Here is a 22,870-nt window from a genome sequence, read left to right on the forward strand (position 1 = left end):
CCGAACTAGCTGCCTATCTACAGGAGAAACCGTGTTAGAGATAAGCTCATGAACTTGGTATGTAATTACAATGACACAACTAAAGAGTGGGTATACTTGTGCCAAGAACGCAAAACAAGAAAATAAGTGGAGAATATACTTCCAGATCTTGTGAATCTTTTGCAAATATTTTCCTTGGGCATTGCCTGTGAACTGTGAAGAGGGTGAGATCTGGTCACTGGCCGGTGAATCAAAATGCGAATATCTATGGAAGCAGGAAAATTCGAGCCAGTAGTATGGTTTGAGAATTTATGATCGGGGTAGATACAACAATTGTGACGTTGGTCTTAGAAAGCCACATCAGTCCGTTGACATAATTGGTCGGAATGTTTTGTTTGTGGTCTGTCTGCACTGGGACAAATTATGTGCGTTGACGTATGCGCGGGCACCTATCGCGTGGACTGTGATTGAACGGATAAGTTTCACGAGCTCTATGGAAACCAATCTGAGCCTTGTTTTCGCTTTGTTTCTTTTTTATTTTGTCCCTCTAGCTTTTCTTTTCGTTTCATTTCGATTCTGATTCCCGAGTGTATCTATCTTGCATTGCTACAATCAATGCAAATGAGTGGCTTCCTGAGGGCATTTATTTGATGTTGCCTGGAGCGATGCTTCCTTCGGCTCGGATGCATTTCCAAACTCGCCGCGCCATAACGAGATCTTGTAACTTCAGTATAAAACGAAAAGTAACATATTTGTAGTTCATCGGACACAGGAGGACCGATCATTTCTTAAGTATCCTCGTGATTTCAATTTCGTCTTACGCGCCGGTGGTCTACTTTTCCTCTCATTTTGAACACGTCGTTGGTTCTCGTTTAGCCACAGACTCAACGAAACGAATAGCAACAATATGCCAATCTTGGAGACGGCATCTCGGACCCATCGTAGTTTTTTCAATTTATGTCTGCTCCCATCTTGAATCGATTTTTCTTTCCAATTTATGCGCTCTTGACTATGGCACAGTATTCCATCATTTACGAAATTCTTGTTCAGAAACAATCAGAGTCTTCCGAAAAGAAAAAGAAATATCAAAAGATACAACTTTTGCAAAGATCCATATTAATTTTCATATCTTCATTTTTTCATCCCTCTTTCATCATCAAGCCCCGTGCTTCTTGTTCGTTTCTGTCGCACTCGCAACCTCACCCTAGCTATACCCAGATCCCATTCCGGTCCCGCGCCCAATTTACCACTTCCCCATACAATCTTTGTTCAGCCTCTAAGCAATTGCCCACGATGGCAGACTTTCCCACCACGATCTTGACTTCCAAGTCACCTGAGGATGTTGCCAACTTCCTTCCCAAGTCTTTGCAGCTGAGCCAGACACTCATTGAACAGAATTTGGTGGCTTGGTTTTCCAATTACCTGAACATGATCATGCGCTATAACCACGACCTAAACACATTGGTGGCGAACGGGAGACATTTTTTCACTTCTTCTGAAGGCGAATTTGGTGCCATTGACAAGATTTGGAATTGTGTGGCTCTGTGTGTGATGTCACAGATCCACGTCAACGACCTGCTTCTCAGAACAATCAGAAACGATATTATTGGGCCTTTCAACGCCGCGTTCAAAGAGGATTTCAAGTACTCGGAACTTTTGATCAATTCGCAGGAATTGTTGCAGATGCTGGGTAGCATGGACGATGCCGAAGGTGCTTACAACTGGAACGTTAAAGCGCCAGCCATTCTTCTGAACTTCGAGAATTATAAGCGTTTTGAGAAAGATTTGCTCTTCAACGCATTTATTGCGTATTTGAATGTGGTCAACTCCAAGAACGCAAGCCTTCTCTCTAAGAACGAAAATGCTGTGAACTTCATCTTAAAGGAGTTTAATATTGACAAGGAGATGGAGAATTACACTGATTTCATGGTAAAAACCAAAGTAGAAGCTCCTCCAAAACCCGCTCCTATCGTTAAGGAGACACATGCCCCTCAGAAGAGTAAGACAGCTTCCTCTGCCGCTTCCACAACTTCTGGTGCATCATCTTCAAACAAAGAACGTCGTAAATCCAAATTGATGCTGAAATTCGGCTCTATCATGGGCCGCAAAAAGAAGAGTGGCGTATCTCACTCAGAAGCTATTCCAGAAGACCGATCCGTTGCTTCTACACATTCAAGACAAAACTCTCACGTTAGTAAAGCGGAGACCAGAAATTCTTTGTACCAACCACCTGCACCAGTAAGCAAGTACGGTCGCAGAGACAGCGCTGCTGCTAGCTTTTCAGGCGCAAAACCTTCTTCAGTGTCAATACCTCCTGCTGCTCATGCCGGTTCTTCTACCACTCCTGCCGCTACCACTGCTCCAGTGCCTGCTGGCCTTGCAGCTCCAGATGAAAATACCTTCACGGAAGCATCTGCAGCTCAAGGGGTCTCTTCTTCTCCTCCTCCTCCTCCAGCTGTTGCTCAACATGTTGACCGCACTCCCACGTCTATCAACTCGAAGCCCATGGTGCCAAGTAAGGGCACTGAGAAATCTTTACTGACTTCAACTGCCCCAATTACCGATGAAATTGTGTCAAGCAATGTTGCGTATGCCGAAGATGAGCCAAATATTGAAAAGTACACATCCTCAGATGATGAAAGTGACGGGCCAACTGATACAAATGGACACCGCTTGTCGCTTCTCAAAGCAAATGATTTGGGAAACACCCCCAAGATCAATCCAGAAGAGGTTCCAAGAGCGGCCTCAGCTGGGAAATACAGCTTTGAGTATGGCGATGAAGAGAAATCAATTTCTACTCCCACCCAAACTCCTAGAATGACAAACACTGACTTCGAAAGTGCTACTGAGGCTCTGCTTCCGGTTTATGACGATAGTACAGCAAAGGCTGTTGCACCGGAGAAGACCGACCATATCCGCCCTCCTCCACCTCCTCCACCTTCAAGAAAGAAGCATCCTACGACGCAAGAGGAAAGAAAAGAGACACCTTTACCTACAAGCAATAACTTTGTCCCGGCACATGATGGAATGTCTTTGAGAAGTCAAATGACAGGAAGCTCTTTGCTCAAGCAGGACTACTTCAAACATTTTGATGCTGCTGATGACATTTCGCGCCCTGGATTGAATACTTCCATTGCCGAAATTGTCAATGTAACAATAACCAGAGGTCTCGTTAGCAAATGTCAAGTTTTGGGAGAAGTTGCTTTCAACTACAATTCCAGTGAAGCACTGGACTACGTTGCCGTAAAAATTCCCTCAAAGTTTAACAGGTTTTTGCTCAATGAACAATTGATGCACGAGACAAGTAAGGGCGTTTACGCTTTGAATGTCAATCCAATCTTGGGCAAGACTCTTGGTGGTATTAAGTATCTGCTTGATATAGATCCGCAGGAAGTGCCAATTTTGATCAAACAGATCTGGAAAACTGAAGAGACTCAAGCAAGTCTCATAGTCAAAATCATCATCAACCCAGCTTACAGCTCCCAAATCAAACTTGAGAATTTCGTGGTATCTGCTTCTTTGGATACTTCTGTATCATCGACCTCGGCTTCTTCAAAGCCGGAAGGTTCTTTTAACAAGGATGCAAACAGAATTACTTGGCGCTACTCTAAACCATTGATTCTCTCAGCATCAAATCCGGAGGAGAAATTGATTGCGCGTATCATGACAAATGGCCAAGCGCGAGAGTCAGCTGCTGGTGTTCGGTTGAAATTTAGCGTCAGCCTGCCAGAGAAGTCATTTGCAAAAATCTTGGATATGGATGACAAAATGCTTCCAAGTGTCATCAATTTGAGCAGTGGTAATTATAGTTCTCACTTTAATTGAGCTTCGTCCGCTGCCAATTGTGGCAGCAAATACTTGAGTTGACCAAATTGTATCACTACAAATCCCATCCTATTCCACAAAATTATCAATTGAAAAAAAAAAACATTAACGTTTTGGGATATTTAAATATTGAAATACTACATACACTGTTATAAGCACAAGTGGTAGATGGGGCACACTACATGATTTAAGGCCCAAGTCGTGAAGAGAGTCTGATCAATGATTAAAGTTGTGAATACTATTTAGATTATTTTTGAGTGCTTGATATCTTTCCGAAGTCTGTACACCAAAAGCGAGAGCCCCGCCATGAGAATAAAGAATGGTAGGGAAACCCATTTCACAACTACACTAAAAAACTCAGAGGAGTCATTCTTTCCCTTCATCTCTCCAGCATACTCCATGTATTGTTTCAGGATTGTCTTGTGATTCGCCATGAGAAGATCGACTTTATCTTCGATGTTATGAGTCTCCATTTGGTGTACTTTGATTTCATCAATTACCTTCTGGTGTAATACTCCAACAGAACTCACCATCTCTTTGAAATGCGAGCGCAAAAGAGCCTGGAAGTCTTCGTGAGTTTTTCTCATATCGAGTAAAACAGCCAGTTGCTCGCTTTGAACCTTCTTTACCTCTTGCAAGGCTGAGGAAAGCTCGGAGACCTCAGAATTATCAAATTTGCCGAGAGAATTTTCAAGAACATTGAGTTTGTTTGTTATTTCAACGATGTGCGCAGATACCTGGGAAAAATCAACTGAGGATCCTCCATCATTCGTTTTCTCCATCAAGGACTTCCTGTTGAAGTTTGGTTGTTCTGCATTAGAATGCTCTGTGGGTTGCGAATCATCGATTTGCGTAACAGTGACCATTTGAACCAATCCTTCCTTGATGAGATCATGATCGTCAATTGCATCCTCTGTCACCTCATTGTAACTATCCAATTTGATCAATTCCCAATATTCTTGAGACTTTGCATCTACAGAAGCCGAGACACCAAAAATGAAATCATTCTTGACGTTGGCGAGCGAAATTTTATCGGTTCTGAAACATAAGTTGTTGTCGACCTGTACCTTAAATACCTTGTTTTGGCCCGAGTAGGATAAACGTAACGTGAACGGGATCAGAGAGTCAAGATAATTGATATCGCATTCTCCAAGAGCATCAGCTTTCGAGTTTTGTGGAGCCTTTGTGCCATCGTTGGCAAAGATCTTCAATCCGCGCCCCTCTTTATTGTTGAACAAAAACTGAAAACCCTCATATGATTTGGGGCCACCAAAATTCTCTGAGTTTTGCGGTAAGTTTGACTCTATTAACCAAAAAGAGAAGCCATTGGAGTCGAAGTACAAATGATCCTCCACCTCGACATTCTCAGAGTTTCTGAACACGACTTCAATGGTCCAGTCATCCTTTGTATTACTCAATGCATCACGAGACCAAATTGATCCAGAGCCATCTTTTACTATGAGTCTTCCTTCTTCTAACACCATGTTTCCTTTGACGCTCCAATCCGGTGACAACTCGTTAAGGCTATTCAACTTGACAAGGTTCGGAAGCCGAGGCGGCTGGCTCTTTCCCAACTTTTGTACATGTGATTCAGGTATAACAGCATAGGCAGATAGAACTTGTAGAAAAATCGGGAGGAGCTGCATCCTAGGTGTCTTTGGCTTTGTATGATATGATCTATAAATGTCCACAAAGGTGTGCATAAAATAACGTGGAGAAAGTGACAATTGAATAATAAATGCCAATCTAAAATCGCCGCCAGACAAAGAAATAATTCACATGCCAAATTTTCAACTCACAATCTTCACAATTACTTTTTTTCCCTCAAGCTCTTGTGTCATTGTAGTGTCTTTCAGCACCGGGGTAATCAAGGAAGCAGTAAATGCTTAGTATACCTTTACTGAAATTTTTGAGCCCAGAGCGGAATTATGGTGGCTCTTCCTTGAACCCGTAATTTTATTTTGCGATTAATACTTTGAAAATTCTAAGTTTGTCACATTCACAAAAATCATAGTTCCTTGCGAGAAACTTTAAAGTGAGATTTTGTTCGAGAAATTCTCTCTCGTCATCAAAAATAAAATTCAATGGAATGAGATTGGCGGAGCCAGAATATCGTAAATAAGGGGTATTTTGCTCAAATAGGGAGTTTTTTTAACATCCCAGGACTTACCTTAACACTTAAGAAACGAATTTGTGCTATGACTCTATTTATACACTAAGGAATAAGAACAACAACAATGTTTTAGAAGATATCGGAAAATTAAAATGGCTTTCCAGTTACGTGGTCACTCGTAACAATTGGGAGCGCTTGAATTCAAAACTACACTATCTGTGAGCGAAGGCATAAAAAAGCACAAACCAGACGGAATTTCTATATCATCCTTGGTTCTTTCTGCTTATACCACGACGTGGCTTCCATACACCTCCAATCCTCTTCTTCGCGGCGCTATCAATATATGGGACTATAGGCTCAAATCTATCCATTGTGACCATTTCAACAGAAGGTATAACGCCCTCGCCTCTTGCCAAAATTAACCTTTTTCCTTTTTCTAGATGTATCTGTAGCTTTTCAGGACAACTTGGATCCAGAGGCAAGTACAAATTCACAAAATCATTGTCTAAATCCAACGAATGGACCAAACATAGGCAAATGAATTGGCAATTCATCGAAAGAAAATCCAGTCCATTGAGATATAGTCCATCTGTTTTAAAATTCTTTTTGGGAGAAACAAAAATACCCATAATCGTAGCTTCGGCAAGTTTGTTCGTTTCGAATGCCAAAGATGAATCATCGAGATCGTAATTCAAAACACTTATTGCCGAAATATACTTAAAAGACAATCTGGAGGGCAGTTTAGAGATGATGGGTTTGAAATCAAAATTGCCCTCCTCGGTTTGGTGAAAATGTAAAAGCTTGTTACGCACAAAAAGATCCTTTTTGCTGATTTCAGAACTCTTCCTCACTGCTCTAAGACTTTTAACGGCTGTGAATTCTTTGAAGGGAGCAGTAACTTCTGAATCCGGATTGTCCTGTGCCTCAAAGGCATCTGAAGCCTCGAATCCGTTCAACTGCACAGCATTTCTGTGAGTCAAGTAAATAAGATGGTTAGCTTGGAGAAGCTGGACTATTTTTGTAAGAATGTCTCTACCATAGCCTTTGATATAACTCGGGAATTTAACAATGAGTGGGACGCGATCTGAGCCCTGATGATGCTGAATGAGTTCTTCACAAAGTTGCAAGTATCGCAGTGGCGAAGACAGGTAAGATTGGAAGCCCCAATAGAAATGCAAGTCTTTCGGATTAGAGCCCTTTTGCGAGGGGAGGAAGCTTCCATACACCGGCTTCGAATGCAACGTGTATGATAGACATCCTGGAATCAATGCACTAGTTGACTCAGGATCTAGGTCCAAGTAAGCTACCTCTAGATTTCCTAGCAGAAGAGCTGTATTCAAAAGAGATTTTGCGATGGTTGTTTTCCCGCTTGTGGGCACCCCATAGACTACAAGAGTACTGCTTTCTTTTGCAAGTTTGACAAGAGATCGCTGAGTATGTCTATCAAGATACACAGAAGTGCAATTTATGATCAGATCTGGAAGAATTAGCTCGAATGAGTATGCACCCGAACTCCTGAAGTAATGATCCTCCAAAGGTGGATATAGGTCACCAATCTCAGGTAAGCCATTATCAACATTGAAGATTTCGATAATAGAATCGTGACTTGGAAAAAGTTGATTAAAATCGTTACTCTTAAGCTCTGATCTACTCTCGGAACAGCTGCAGGATATAATCGGTAGAGACTCAGAAGAGTTTGTAACTACGAGGTGCGACGAACCTACAACCACAGGGTGTAAATTATTGAGTAAAATAGCTCCACTATGAACTTTGAGCGTGTAGTTCCCTCTGAATATTAGGTATTCGTCCTTATGCAACCCATGTAGTATTGAGTTGGGCTTTAATATAGTGTTTGAGAACGAAGGGACAAAAGAAGAGCATGTAGCCATGGACTCGAGGAGTATCGGCAGAGCATCCACTTTTGATTCAACATGGACTTCTGAAGAAGCCGGCTTGAAGGCAGCAAACGCGCTCATCGACTCAGTAGGTCAATTGCAAATGTGTGTACTCACAATCCAAATCTGGCGTTACGTAAGCGGTGCACTGGTGTAAGTTTTTGTGTATCTTTCCTAGGCGAAGTGGACAAAGTAGATACCCTGCTCGGATATGATTTGTGTCATTTTTTATATTGAATTTTCTTTTTTCATTGTACGATGTGGTAGTGTTTTTAAACTGAAGCTACTGGTGTTGTTCGTTCTTGACGGTTATCATGCAGGAACGCTGTGTATTATCAACAACCGTTATTCTGAAACCACTGAATATAGCGGAATGCTTTTACAATTTGTCTGATGTTTTTCAATAAATCTTGAGATTGAGATTCCTTGACGTTGCTGTGTCCAATTGATGACTGAGTTTCATGCTGTCTCTGAGATTAAAACTTACCTACTCGATTATTTATCTGCTCATTCAAGGTTGGGCAAATATTAGATTTCTCAATCGGCGCATAGATATATGAGCCAGTTTTTATGGACTTAAGTGGTCTTATCAGTTGTTGAATTGTCATAGAATCCACGCACATAACTGCATGGAATTCGTGGAAACAACTGAAGACATTGGCATCATTCTGAAGAGAAATTCATTATTTGTACATTCCTGGAAAATATCTTGGAAAGAGACAAATTGGTTGTTAGTAAATTCGGTGTTTTATCTCAGATTGCTCTGCGTGGAATGTTCTGCTGAGGCATATAGTGTCACAGTGTGTGACATTCACTGTTTCTTCATCCTCATTTTCCTAGAAAAGCGATGCTGTTCGTGGTTGATCATTGCAATTATTTCTTGGGCATTCTATTGAGTGCACTCATTGCAATCTGGCTTCGCCAAATTATTTTACCACCATCAGATTTTCCCAAAAGTATTCCAACAATCCCTTTCTATGTCTGCTTCTTGCCAATAATTTTCAACTGGGACCAAAAAAGTATTTATGAGAAGCATTTTCGCGAAAAAGTTGAAAAGTATGGCGCAGTGAAAGTGTATTTTGCATCTAGGTGGAACATTCTTGTCACTAAACCCGAATACGTAAAGACAGTTATAAGTCACAACGATATCTTCGAAAAAAGTGGAAATCAAGAAAAAATACCACATGCTGTCATCGCAGAATATTTGGGTGACAATCTTATTTCTGCTGGAAACGAAAATTGGGCGAAATATCGTTCATTGACAGAAGACAGTATTAGATTTCCAGACATGAGCCCACTCGAGAAAAATGTCGAACTTCTCCTACAAGAAATAAGCAACTCTCTACCAGCTAATAAAACCATGAGAGTCAATGAAATATTCCAGAAATATACCTTGTCTTGTGTGGGCGATTGTATTATTGGTAGTGATCTTAGGACGCCCTTGAACGGTGTGTCTATACAAGAGAGAATCAACTATTTGAAAAATCAAATCTTCAAACCATTGTTCATGAATTTCACCTTTCTCGACAAGCTTCCAATTCCAAGTAGAATCAGAGCCCGCAATGCTGTCAGAGAATTCAAAAAATTATTCTTTGACAAAATTCTAGCAGATAAGACTGTTGAAAACTCTAACAAATTGGGCCCCTCATTAGCAGATGGATTTGAGAAAAAAATAATCACAAAACAACAATTTCAAGATAATGCTATGATAGCAATGGTAGCTGGGCATGAAAATCCCCAGATTTTATTGACAACTGTCATATATCTTCTTTCGAAACACCCTTCGATCCAGGATAAATTGAGATGCCTTCTCAATCAGAACACCAATTATTCCGAAAATCCATTCTTGGATGCAATTGTATATGAAGCTTTGAGATTGCTTCCTCCAATTGCACAACTCATCAATAGAGTCACAAGACAGCGGGTTTTTTTGGGAAAGGATCTTGTTATTCCAAAAGGTGTTTATATCGGAAATAATTCTTTATTTACCCAAAGAGACGAGAAGTATTGGAAAGATGCTGATGAGTTTCGGCCGCAAAGATGGGGAACGACTAAAGAAGAGATCAACAAGAGATTTAGATTGGCACAGTCAAACTGTACATTGACAGCGTTTCATGGACGAAAAAGATCTTGTCTCGGACAACTTTTCGCTTTGGCTGAGGTGAAGATCGCTGTTGTTGCCATTGTCAAAGTTTACAAATTGAGCCTCGACCCAACTTGGATCGAAAGATTCACACCTTCAGGCCCATTAGTCCCTGTTAATCTCTCTGTGCATTTCGAAGAAGTGCAAACTCATGCTGAATTGGATTGATTAGTGCTATTTAAGGGCTAGTACACAGACATGGTTGAACAAAACATTTTAATACAGATGGGTTTCGTTTCATTTTATTATAATTCTCACGTTTTGATTGTTTTATATAAGCCCATTTATTCAGCGATAAGCAGCACGTTATAGCTCAAAAATGGCTGCCAAAGTCTGTACACAGATGCATATTGTAAGACGTTATAGAAAAAAATACAATTGATTAGTGTAGGATCTTTGCAGAATTATTACGGATTTTCGGGAAGGGACCACAAAATTATCTACACCTTGTCCATACATGCTCATCAAAGACCGGCCCTATTGATAAGGCGGGCTGCAAAGAGAACAATTCTCAGAACGAATTCAATAGCAGAAAAAGGTAAGTGTTGAGGACTACCAAACTCCGGAATGAATATTGTATTCTTTGAAGGTCTGCTTGAATGGGATTGAGCTACAAAACTCCGTTGAGGAAGTTGCATATAATAGAATTTAAGAGTGTTTAGTATTGCTTAGAATGCACCAGACTAAATTTCTTTCAATTAGTTAGAACACAACACAGGCGTCACCTAATATTCAGAAGTCTAAGGAATCTGTAGACACGGCGCATCTCAATTTCAATGAAGCTGTATATTCTATTCAATCTAGAAAATACCACGTCTCCATTATCACCCCTGCTGAACAGTAAAGGGATCGGAAAGGTATAGTTGCCAATCGTTGAAATTCGAAAAGTCTCCAAACGGCTTTAATGCCCGACACAATATCCTGAACTTACCATTAGGAATGTGAGAACCAGAGGAAAGACCCAGAAATCCGAAGAATGACACTTGGGAGCTTATAGCAGCAAATTGAATAGGAAATGCAACTGGGCCCCCCATCTTAGTATTTGTCACAAGTGGTCCGATAAAGCCATTGCGTTCACTAGTCATTGGGTACAGATACGTGGACAAATTGAAATTTTGTTCAACAAGGTCATATGAGTAAAATTGGGTACCAAATCGGATGTTATGATAGACAACAGGGGAGTCATCTTGGTTTGGTGCGAAATTATGATTCCAGCTAGTAAGGTTCTTCAATTTTCCCAGCAGATCCTTGCCGACGATCAAAGGGGGGCCAGCCCATGGACTCCACAGATGAGTGTCAACTTGAATTCCCATGTATGGTACAGTCACTAATTCTCCGTTGTTGCCACTTATATCAATTGCACCTTGAAAAATTGGAGCCTTCGACAGATCCAAATCTGATGGAGGATTGATAGTCACATCAAAGGAAACTTGTTGACCAACTGGGATAGTGAACGTCGTTTCCGAAAGTTCAATCAGTGCCGGAGAATTAGACAATTGTGGAAAGTACGAGGCAACGTTTCCCAGCGAAGCATCCATTGCAAAAACGGAGGGGAGTTCTCTGGTCGATACTGTGTAATGAATATCATAGTTTCCATCGTTCATAACGGTAATTGTATGTTTTGAAACCCTGTGAATTGTATCATTCAACTCAAGATAAGGAGAAGAAAGAATTCTTGTGTTTGTTTCGAAAAAAGAAACAGCATCAATAAGTCCATTTCCTTGCTGGATAACAGGCGCGTAATTTTGTTTGTCAGTGGCAGTGTTCCCTTTAACTGTCAGAGTTAATGCCATGAGTCTTCCTGCCCCAATCAAACGATTCCTGATTTCCAGAGGGTCGGTTCGACCATTTGCACCCAAAAACAAGGCAATTACACCTGATATGTACGGACACGCGAAGGACGTACCTGAAGAGATAGAGTAGCCACCACCAATCTTTGCTCCCAATACATCCCCACCAGGTGCAGCAATATGGGGATAAAACCCTTGGCTGAATGTGGGACCCCAAGAAGTGAAAGAGTTGATTACACCCGAGTATGCATCAGACTTAGGAAGCGCAGATACCGAGGAATCCTCGGTACTAAAGCTAGCCCAAAAGTTGCTACCGTACGTGGCCTCATTATACATCCAATACAAGGCGTCATAGGTGCTCATGCCCCATAATTGTGCTCCACTAGAAGAAAACCTCATATGCGAATATTTCAAAGCGGCTTGTGAGGCAAATACGATAACACCCATGTAACCATACAGATTCGCGGTTTCCAAGATATCGTTTCCATCACACTGTCCTTTGTATCCGGCCATGAACCTGTTTGTTCCATCAACACTGCCACCGTAACTGCCAGCTGTGCACAAATCGCCGAGGTAGTCGACACCGTATGAACCACTTAATCCGAAATTTGATCCATCACTGGAGACATATTGGAAGGGCATTTGATCACCACTCGAAGAATACAACATACCTGACCAACTGAGTAGCTGGTCTGCTTCAACAGAGGCAACTGCAATAACACCTTTACCAGAAGCACCCGAAGATGCACGGTACAATCCATCTGAACCAGAGTTTCCAGCGGCAAAAACGATAGGGATAGTTTCCGCGATTTTAGCAGCAACAAGGGAGACAGGGATGGAAGGATAACCTCGATCAGAACCCAAAGAAAGTGACATTACATCAGGATTTTCGGAGTATGCCTTTATCATTGCTGCCAAGATGATATCGTCAGTGGTTGTTGGCGAGCACCCAAAGACTTTGTACATTTTAATTGTAGCCTGTGGAGCGACACCCATAAGAACATCAGAATTGCCAACAATCACAGAAGAAACAAAAGTTCCATGTCCGATACAATCAGTCGAATCATTCTTGGGATTCCTTGGATTATCAGTAAAATCGTATCCGGGGACTAAATTATCAGCAAAAGCTGGGTGTTTACTGTCCACACCTGAATCAATCACTGCAATTCTGACGCCTTCTCCCCATAAATCATACAGGTGAACCTTATCGACTCCAGTCAAACCATGGGGATTCCATTTTGCCTCGGTGGTATCCTCCACCTTGAAATCTAAAGTAACGTAGGATGCTTCCCAAGCGTCCTTGATACCCGGGAGAGCTTTGATTTCCTCCAATGTTCTCGCGGTAGAGTTGCGAATATCCAAGGAAACACCATTGAAAATTGGAGAATCAAATTGATTGTTGATAGACACTTCGAGGCCTCCCTGACGCAAAGAATCCAAAGAATCTTCACTGTTAAATCCCAAATCGAGTTCGACAATATATTTTCCAACAGGCTTGTTCAAAGCCAAAGGCTCGGCGTCAGTAACCTCATCGAAGGTAAGGCCCAGAGACGTACCAAGAATTGCTAAAGCTGTTAACACCCTCTTGAGTATCATAGTAGAATTTGTATTCGTGATGGATAGAGAATGAAGAGCTAATTGACTTTCTTTTATAATGATTTTGAGTCGATTTTTTCTGTTTGGTATCCTTTGTCGTCAATTTTGCAATGGCTGTGTGACTTCAAATTCACATTGTTGACATGGCATAAGTGAGAGCAACTGAATTGTTCTTCTGCCAAGAGTCCATGTGTCTCGTCATTCGATTCTTGTGGTCGAGACGGCATTTTGCAAGTATCGTTTAGATGATTTGAATTTTTGAGTAGACAAATATTTCAAGCTACCAAAAAGGATGTAATTCAAAGTAATGACTACATGATAGTAAAGGGTAGTTCAATGCCCGAAATTGACTTGAACCCCTGGTTTCGTTTGATAAATGTCTGTCTCGATGTCAGTTCCCAGTGTCCGAACTTTGTCGATCCCCATTTAGATGTACTGCGTATCCATGCATTGTCCACTCTTGAGAAATAGCCGCGTCAAATGAGTTGATCATACCATACTGAAATTTGCATTTAAAAAACTTTAAAAAAGTTGCTGACCGGAGAGTCAAAGTTGTGGATGAAACTTACTGTCGCAGCATTTCGGTAACAACAAAGGATATTGGATACAATGACATCTACCAAATTATATTTAGGGCAAAAACTTTAAATGTACAGGTTGATGCGGTGGCTCAATGGCAGAGCTTTTGATTCCAAATCAAAGGGTTGCAGGTTCGATTCCTGTCCGTGTCACTTTTTTGTTGTATTTTTCATACATGTGTGTTTTTTTCTCCATGATTCACTCAATAATTCTCAGTTCATGGCCAAAAAAGTAAAGAAGGCCGTGGCTGTTGAAGCACCACCGCAGAATGGAAAGCAAAAAAAATCTAAATCTCAATCCCCCGCCCCTCCACAAGATGCTAATGCTCCTGCCAAACCTCAAAGAGGCCTAGCGATAGGAGACAACTTTGGATGGACAGGAAAACTACCAGCAACTCTACTTTTTGAATTTGCTCAGAAGCAGAAATGGAACAAAGTCATTATTGACATGCGCAAAACCTCGAAAGGTTTCGTTGGTGTTGTCAATTTGCTGTGGGAGAATCCAAAGACAAGAGAGACCATTCACCTTAAATGGCAACCGGACTCAGATCTTCTCCCGCCCCGAGAGACAACAAATGAAGCACGCCATTTTGCTGCTACGTATGCGATGTTTAGAATCAACTACGTAAAGAACATGAAGATGGTCTTGCCCACGTTGTTTAGAAATTACTGGTCAGACATGGAAGCCAAAAGACTTGAGCTTTTGAAAAAAGACAAGGCATTTCATGACAAAATCTATAACGCCAATCCATTCCAGGTTTACTTGGACAATGCAGCGGCTCAGGAGATGAAAGAGCGGGAAAGAAAGGCTAGAGATAATACTGAGGCCAAAATACGAAAACCGACTACAAGTGTATTATTGGAAGATACTCCAAAGCCAAAGAGCAGGCAAGAGACGAAGACTCCTGCCATAAGAGATCCTCTGCTCTTGAAATCGCTTCATTTCAGTAAGAAAGCTTGGGAAAATGCGCCATTTGTCGATTTTTCCGCCGACATCCGTGCTTCGATTGAAAATTCAATTAAGCGCCACATATCCTGGGTCGAATACAATGAACATAAAAGAGTTGATAAGGGCCAGAGTGAATCTTGGATTTCTCAGCTCTCTCAAATTGGCTTCCGTGACTCTCATGTTAGGGAAGCTTTGCATCACACAAACACATTCATTGATGCCCTAGAGTGGCTTCTTTTTCATGTGCCAGAGGACGATCTACCTGATTTCTTCACGAAAAGAGATGAAGATAGTTCATTGTCTTTGAAGATTTCCACTGATATAAAGACTGAGTACATCTTGCAGAGACTTGCCCAGTCTGGATATGATAAAGACGAAATACAGGCAGCACTCAAAGAATGTAATGGTGACGAACATTTAACAGCTATCTCGCTTACACATAAGATTGCCGGCATTGAGTTCTCTAACTCCGAGCTTTCAGATACTAATCTAGATCTCTGGATAGAAGAATTGGATGGAATATCCGCCATTGGAAGCAACAAAGTTTCATATGCAGCTGATTCAAAGAAAATCGCAACGTTGTCATTGAACATATCTGATATTACTGCCGGCATGTTACTGGTGAAATTGTTTTACCCCACTGTATATCCTGATCAATTTCCTGGCGTCCAGATAATAGTTAACGATGCTTCATTCAAATTAGCGAGTTACATCAAACTTTCTATTGTGAGACAATTATACGAGAATTTGCAGAGCAATAATCTATTTGGTGATTGCTTTTTGTTTTCTTTAGTTGAATGGTTAGAAAACAATATCACTGCAATCATTAAGAATCCTGGGAGTCTAGTTGTCAATAATTCTGTCTCCAAATCGACAAAATTGATAAAAAGCAAGGAAAAAACCCCACATACCGTCAAAAAATCCAGGGATGATCGTCTTCTGCCGGCTGACATTGAAAAGATTCGCTCTGAATACGAGGAGACACAAAAGTCAAAAGAACTTATCGCTTCTGTATGTCGCCGAAAGCAATTACCGGCCTGGATGAAGAGAGAAGAGTTGGTTGAAGTAATACTGTCCAATAAAGTCACACTTGTCACTGGAGAAACAGGTTCAGGAAAAAGTACACAAATTGTTCAGTTTATTCTAGACGCGCTTTCAGAAAAAGGCAATTTCGAGAGCAAAATCATTTGCACTCAACCTAGGAGAATTTCGACAATAGGCTTGGCTGAGAGAATATCCGAGGAGCGTTGTCAAAAAGTTGGCGAAGAGACTGGATTTATGATAAGAGGCGAAAACAAAACACTGAAGAGAACTCGGTTGCTGTTCGTAACCACTGGAATACTTTTACGAATGCTTCAATCCTTTTTATCTCCGACTGGTGGCAACTCGACAATGTTTGACAATTTAGAGTTCATATTCATTGATGAAGTGCATGAGCGTTCGGTTGACAGTGACTTTCTCTTGAACATTTTAAGAAAAATTATTGGCAAACTCCCTAAACTCAAAATTGTCCTCATGTCCGCTACCATCAATCCAGAAATATTCATTAGGTACTTTCTGTCTAAAGTCCACACCATCCACATCGAGGGCCGAACATTTCCTATCAAGGATATTTATCTTGATACTATCCTTACTGAATTGGACTACTCTATGACGACATATGATGATCAAATCATCAAGCCAAAGGCTGATTCTCAATTTTTCAAGAGTGGAAAACTCAACAATGATTTAATCGCAAAGTTGTGTGTCCACATTGATACCAAATTGAGAGAAGAGGAAAACTCAGGTTCGATTCTCATCTTTCTACCAGGAATAATGGAAATAAATACCTGCATTCGAAAGATAAACGAGGAGTTCCGTATTGCTGGCAAAAATGTCTGGTCTTTGCCATTGCATTCCGCCCTTTCTTCCAAGGATCAAAAGCGTGTGTTCCATTCTCCACCACGAGGCTCGAGAAAAGTTGTTGTGTCAACAAATATTGCGGAAACTTCGATCACCATTCCTGATTGTGTTGTTGTTGTAGAGGCCGGTAGGTCGAAGAGTATCTTTTTTGATCCTCAGGCAAACACCACTCGCTTAGTTGAAAATTGGTGCTCAAGGGCCGAAATGTCTCAAAGAAGGGGTCGTTCAGGACGTATTCAGAAGGGAACTTGTTATCATTTGTACACCGAAGAGACACAACTGTCCGTCTTGGCACAACCAATTCCAGAAATCCGTCGTACGAGGTTGGAGAATTTATACTTAGTTATAAAGGCTATGGGAATCAAAGACGTCTCTCAATTTTTGCGAGAAGGCTTGGATCCGCCCGAAGACCAGTCGCTAGACAAAGCTCAATCATTGTTGGGTGAAATTGGAGCACTTGATTCAGACGGAAGCCTCACTCACTTGGGTAAGTACTTGTCCCTTATCCCCACAGACTTGCAAGTGGGGAAACTATTAATACTTGGATGTATTTTTGGTTGTGTTGAGCGTTGTTTGACTTTAGCCGCAGTGTGTTCGAGTGGGTCACCATTCTCGAGCAATTTCGAGATTAAAGATCAAGTAAAAAGGGCAAAAAATTCTTTATCTCGGGGTCAGGGTGATCTCATGGCCTCTGTGTTTGCTTTTCACCAATGGGATTCCTCAACTGGTGGCGAAGGTAAAAAGTTCCTCGCAGAGAATTATTTGTCATACCTTACTCTCCAAGACATAAGATCAAACCGAACTCAGTATCTTCTGACTCTCAAAGAAATCGGGTTCTTGCCGTTTGCATACAACTGTGATGAGCTTGAGAAATACAATAAGAATAGTAACAATTTCACCATTCTTAGAGCAATAATCACTGGATCATTCACACCACAATTGGCAAGAGTTCAGTTACCAGATCCAAAATATGCTCAGACCTTAGTTGGTGCAGTGGAAATTGATCCCGATGCCAAAAAGGCCAAGTTCTGGATCAGAAATGAGAAGTACATTGAGCAGATTTACTCTGATATATCCGGAGCTGAAATGCCTGCCTCGAGAGCCTTCATCCATCCTTCTTCTACATTATTTTCTGATTCAGATTCATCTTCAGCGATCCCGAATTTAGAAGATTTAACAATGGAAGATGGTTCTTTTGACACGGAGAAAGCAAGAGCAAATTTCGACCTAACTCCATCAGCAAGAGTCAATTCCAATGCTATACACAAGGCTCCGTTTGTCGTCTATTCATCCGCTAATTACACATCGAAACTCTTTCTCAGGGATATTACTCCTACCAGTACACTAAGTGCTCTTCTTCTCGGAGGTAGAATTTCGTATGATATAGCCGGCTCTATCTCTTCTGGAAGGAGATGTCCAGGTATTGTTCTTGACCTGTGGATGCCCATACGTACCTGGTGTAAGAACGGTGTACTCATAAAAAGATTGCGTACTTTACTCGACCATGTGATTGAGAACAAACTTTCGAATCCAAACTATGAAGAATCATTGAGCGACGATGACGAGGTTTTAGACATAATTATTAACATATTGCGGACTGAACAACGCTCAGGATGAAGTTAGATTCTTTTTGAGGTACTACAAAGTGTTTTGAACCATGCTCCATCTAGCAACTATACATTAATCCTTGTATTTCCGAAAATCAGAATTTGTAGATGCTCAATAAGTCAACAATTTCATACATGAATCTCTTGTGTGGGGTGCGATTTCATCAGCTCAGCGTATCTTACCTCCTGAAGTTGTCCTGTGTATAGAGTGATTTTCTATTACTGTCTTTGATCTAAACCTTGGTTTGACGTTTCTATATCTTTTTGTAAGCGATCTTGTCGAGAGACTCTATATTTAATCAGTGGAGCATTTTGCAAGCATCAGGGTTACTCCCGCGTATCATTGGTACGATTTCCAAAGTCTGGCCCGCTCGAAACCCCCCTGTTTTCCGACACTTTCCCACATTTCTTTATCGAATGAAGCCATGCTAACCCTAATGAAATCAGATGATGACAGCACTGTTTCTTCACTAAAACCGTTCAATCTATATGATCGTCCGGAAGATATTATACCGATAGGAGTTGCGTATACCAAAGATCTACCGGATTTGAAAGTTCCAGGCAAAGGTCAAGTCAGATATTTCAAGCCCACCTATATAGGTCGCTTCACATCTGATGATTTCCTCAAGTTGAATTCATCAGACATCACACATAGGAATACCACCCATTCAAATGAAAATGATGAAAAGTTTTCACAAGGCTCTGGCAAGAATGAGAAAAACCCCGGCCTGAGTAAACTTGTGGTCCGATTGAACTTCAATTCTTCGCAGAGTACGTCGCAACCGAGTAAAGTGATAAAGGTTCAGATAAATAAGAGTGACATTTCACAAAACAGTTCTAAGAAAAGTAGCTCAGAGCCCACTAAGTCTCGGAATGTTACAAAAGCCGTGACTGATTCTGAAGACATCAATCTGACATCAAAGACAGCCAAGGGAGATCGCGGGGAAAGAAAGTCCTTTGGGGGTTCAAACTGGCAATTGGCTGGATGCTGGACATGCCGTGTTCGCCACAAATCATGCCCTCAAGACGGAGAGATTTGCTCAACATGCACTCGATTAAATTTGTTCTGTGACAGGTCTCCTACTAGACCAGATTACATGAAGAATAGAGAATACTGTAAGAAGATGGTCCGTGACATCAAGGAAATTACATCAGTGGCAAGACACAAGGCTCTTCAGGAAGGGAAGAAAACGAGGAATGGTGTGAAAAAGCGCACTCAAGCCAAACCTTAGCTCACTGCAGGTAATTCATCACTGGCGCATTATAGAAAGAACACAATTGATTGTTTTTCCTGAAAGTGACATTATTCTAGTTCCACTTTGCAATATAGAATGCATAGCATTATTTATGGGATCATACATTTATTAATATTGACGAAAATACCCATGTAGACTTGCGAGATGAAGTTATGAAACCTCTATCTCCTCGAGATAGGTATATTCTAAATTAAACTATCGGGCAACCGTCACTTAGATAGCTTATCATTGGTGAAAACATCTCAGATTAGTAAGGTGGTGGCCCCAAGAATTCAATGCCGCCCTTGGAATTGAAGCCTGAGTTGGTGTCATACATCTTCAACACCCGCTTGTTCTTCTCTATCTCTTGCGTTGACCAACCATAAGGATCTTGTGGAATCCAGAGTACTGGCATTTTCGCAGCGCTCACAGGTTGAAAGTATGCTGTCTTGTCGTCCTCGTATGGAGTCACATCATAGTAGAACTTCGGTAAGAGTTCTTTGACGCGAAGAAAAGACATGTAGACATCTGGTCGAAGGAATCGAACGATAAAATTGTTATGCTTTGTTTTCTTGAAGTCTCTATCTGCCATAAGGGGCACTGCAACACTAGTTGAGTCCTCAGGGTGTAGCTTCTCGTCAATTTCTTGTCTAGTAGCAGCATGAACGAGTTTCTCACGGTCGATAAAATCTTGGGAGGCAAAATTTTCCTTGAATCCAAGAATCTTCCGCAGATACTCTGAATGACCCGAGAATGAATGGGTGGTAGACACACCATCTAGAGCCCTCATAGCATCTAGTGGCGTATACTCGATCTGTCTTCCAAAAGCTCTCTTGAGTTGGATGTGAGCAAAGGCGGTGAATCCAAGACCTATCGCTTGTAGTACGATTGGGCCATAGCCTTTTCCCACTATAAACAAACCTAACAAACAAACCTGACCAGTGTAGAGGCCAGTGAATGTTTGGAATAAAGCTTTGGAATAGTGACGTCCACGGCAGTTCGGACTTTCGACAAAAACGAATGAAAGATTGTGAGCGTACGCAATGTAGGATAAGAGCATGGCGGCGGCTGCAAATAATAGGATCATAGGCGCAATGATTGAGAACGCTAGCGAAATACAAACCAAATTAATGAAGATGGGGAAAGTTGTGCCCCAATCCAAACTTCCCAATACGGAAAATCGGTCCCACTTCTTGCGAAGAGTTGTATCAAAAGCGGCACCGAGCACAAAGTAGAGCACCAATCCAACAACTTGGAGAAGAGAACCACCGGCGATAGTAAAAGCTTGCAACAAAAGATAAGAGATATAAAAGTTCGACGATTTGGGTAAATTGTCTGCCAAAATAGAGAGAACAGATGCCGGATTGTCGATTATACTTTGAATTGTTGCCACAGCAGACGAAGCAAGTGCAGTAATCAAAAAACTGTTCACGAACAAAAAGAAGAAGTAAGCATTATGAGTAAATCTCTCCCGCTCCTGATAAGATGGTGCGCCCGCTGTCTTGGCCATGGCTCTAATGAACATGGGCAACAAGGTCAATAACAATGCCAATAACACAGTCGGCAAAAGACCTGTGATGAATCCGAGCAACCATTTAGGAGTTTTCTTGATGAAGCTCAAGAAATGGATCTTTTCTGTTATATAGTTGATATTGGATATCATACCGACAAATGCAACTGGTGTGGCCCAAAAGATCACCAATACGCACACAACAGCAATTGCAATCACATTACGAACGATTTTCTCCCACCAAAATAATCTCATATTCATCCAATCGATATCAGAAGGCTCAACACCAATGTAAGATGGAGTCATGGTAAAAGGCGAATGATTCAAGACACATTGATGGGCAATTTCAGCAGAATACTGATCTTCAAACTCAACGAATATCGAGTTCTTGGGGTGGAACTTTCTATATCTCTTTTGGAGGGTATAAATCTCGTCGTCGAGCGTCTTGAGTTCTTTTCTACAGTACTCAATTGTGTCAATTTTCTTGGAGAAAAGACCGCCCTCACGTTGGCGAGGTCTTTTCTCTTCAGGAACCCAGTGGTCGATACCTTTAACGGTTGCATCCAACAACTCGAACTCTTGAATCAGTTTAGCTGTATCATCGACCTCCAGAGTCTTGTTCTTGTACTTCTTCTCTTTGTTAGCCTTCTTGTCTGCCTTGGATTTATTTTTTATTCCTGTTTTCAAGAGTTTGGTGGTTGCTGCCTCTAGTTGCATTGCCAATGCTTGTCTTTTGTTGACCTTCAGAACCAATTTTCTGACATTTCTTGTAACATAGATGCGCTTGACTCCATTAAATAACTTGAAAAATTGCTTCTCATCCAACCATGAGTCAGGAACAGACTGAAACAATACGGTTCTAGATGACAATTTGGATGCATACAAAGGGGATGTCATAACCGCCGTTCTCAAAGAGTTGTAGAAGTAGAGCTCACGGTAAATTACAAAAATGACACCACCATAAAACACCCAAGACATAAACGCGTGCGCATAGTAGCGGTGCGGATCTTTCACGTTGGAAATTGACAAACGATCGAGACCTCCGTTTCCCCGGCCTCCCACTGCATTGATTGGGAGTAGGACCACCCAGATCAATATACCAATGGCAAACGTCAGCCCCATGACGATAAGATATCTCAAGAATAAGTATCCGTCAAGCCCACATTGCTGGATGAAGAAACTGGGTGGTTTTCGTAGAAGAATGAAGATCCATCGCAACGGATCAAGCGGTAATGGGTCTGGTTTCTTGTCCTCTGGAACCAAATCAAACGAGCTTTTGGGGGCATAAATACGTTTGAATTTTACTCGAAACAAGATAAATGCTCCCATGAAGGCGCCAAAGGTGATGGCGTTGGCCGAGAGCGCCGTAAGAACGGCCAGTGTAGAAGTTCCTTGATTCTCAGACATGCACTCAGCTTAGTTACGATAACACTGTGATGGAAATGTGCGGGGTCTTGTTGTGGTATTGTGTTGAAAGAAAGTGGTGCTGTTTGTGGTTTGTCTATGGCGATTCCGGGCAATATATGTATCACTAATTATAAACCCGAGGACCCACATGCGACTCTTCTGTTGCAGTTGCAGCCCTTCTGGGCCTGTACAGTGGAGTATCTACAGAGGGTTGCGTTCCTGGATCAGAGACCGGGTGCAGGAAAGATGAGCATAACAAACAGAAGCCTAGATGAAGCGGCTTATGAAAGCCGACAAATCCATTGAATGGTCTGAGGTTAATGAAAGCTTTTGTTAAACTC

General features: G+C 41.5%; 6 protein-coding genes and 1 non-coding gene across 7 annotated transcripts; 4 read left to right on the forward strand and 3 right to left on the reverse strand.

The window, feature by feature from the left end:
* Nucleotides 1-936: 936 nt before the first annotated feature.
* On the forward strand, nucleotides 937-3,804 carry PUMCH_003887 (uncharacterized protein; the record flags this gene model as incomplete). The annotated part of the gene is made up of 1 exon (XM_063022842.1): nucleotides 937-3,804. The coding sequence occupies one exon, from the start codon at nucleotides 937-939 to the stop codon at nucleotides 3,802-3,804; it is 2,868 nt and encodes a 955-aa protein (XP_062878912.1).
* Nucleotides 3,805-4,046: 242 nt separating this feature from the next.
* PUMCH_003888 (uncharacterized protein) lies at nucleotides 4,047-5,507 on the reverse strand (the record flags this gene model as incomplete). The annotated part of the gene is made up of 1 exon (XM_063022843.1): nucleotides 4,047-5,507. The coding sequence occupies one exon, from the start codon at nucleotides 5,505-5,507 to the stop codon at nucleotides 4,047-4,049; it is 1,461 nt and encodes a 486-aa protein (XP_062878913.1).
* Nucleotides 5,508-6,180: 673 nt separating this feature from the next.
* PUMCH_003889 (uncharacterized protein) lies at nucleotides 6,181-7,893 on the reverse strand (the record flags this gene model as incomplete). The annotated part of the gene is made up of 1 exon (XM_063022844.1): nucleotides 6,181-7,893. The coding sequence occupies one exon, from the start codon at nucleotides 7,891-7,893 to the stop codon at nucleotides 6,181-6,183; it is 1,713 nt and encodes a 570-aa protein (XP_062878914.1).
* A 766-nt stretch (nucleotides 7,894-8,659) lies between these two features.
* Nucleotides 8,660-10,123, forward strand: PUMCH_003890 (uncharacterized protein; the record flags this gene model as incomplete). Its single annotated transcript, XM_063022845.1, has 1 exon — nucleotides 8,660-10,123. The coding sequence occupies one exon, from the start codon at nucleotides 8,660-8,662 to the stop codon at nucleotides 10,121-10,123; it is 1,464 nt and encodes a 487-aa protein (XP_062878915.1).
* A 3,877-nt stretch (nucleotides 10,124-14,000) lies between these two features.
* Nucleotides 14,001-14,072, forward strand: PUMCH_003891. Its single transcript has one exon. It is a non-coding gene; the product is annotated as a tRNA-Trp (tRNA).
* A 4,730-nt stretch (nucleotides 14,073-18,802) lies between these two features.
* On the forward strand, nucleotides 18,803-19,609 carry PUMCH_003892 (uncharacterized protein; the record flags this gene model as incomplete). Its single annotated transcript, XM_063022846.1, has 1 exon — nucleotides 18,803-19,609. One exon carries the CDS (start codon nucleotides 18,803-18,805, stop codon nucleotides 19,607-19,609), a length of 807 nt encoding a protein of 268 aa, XP_062878916.1.
* Nucleotides 19,610-19,880: 271 nt separating this feature from the next.
* On the reverse strand, nucleotides 19,881-22,529 carry PUMCH_003893 (uncharacterized protein; the record flags this gene model as incomplete). Its single annotated transcript, XM_063022847.1, has 1 exon — nucleotides 19,881-22,529. One exon carries the CDS (start codon nucleotides 22,527-22,529, stop codon nucleotides 19,881-19,883), a length of 2,649 nt encoding a protein of 882 aa, XP_062878917.1.
* Nucleotides 22,530-22,870: the final 341 nt, after the last annotated feature.

The sequence above is a fragment of the Australozyma saopauloensis genome, chromosome 4 (genome assembly GCF_035610405.1).
Source record: "Australozyma saopauloensis chromosome 4, complete sequence".
Taxonomy (NCBI): domain Eukaryota; kingdom Fungi; phylum Ascomycota; class Pichiomycetes; order Serinales; family Metschnikowiaceae; genus Australozyma; species Australozyma saopauloensis.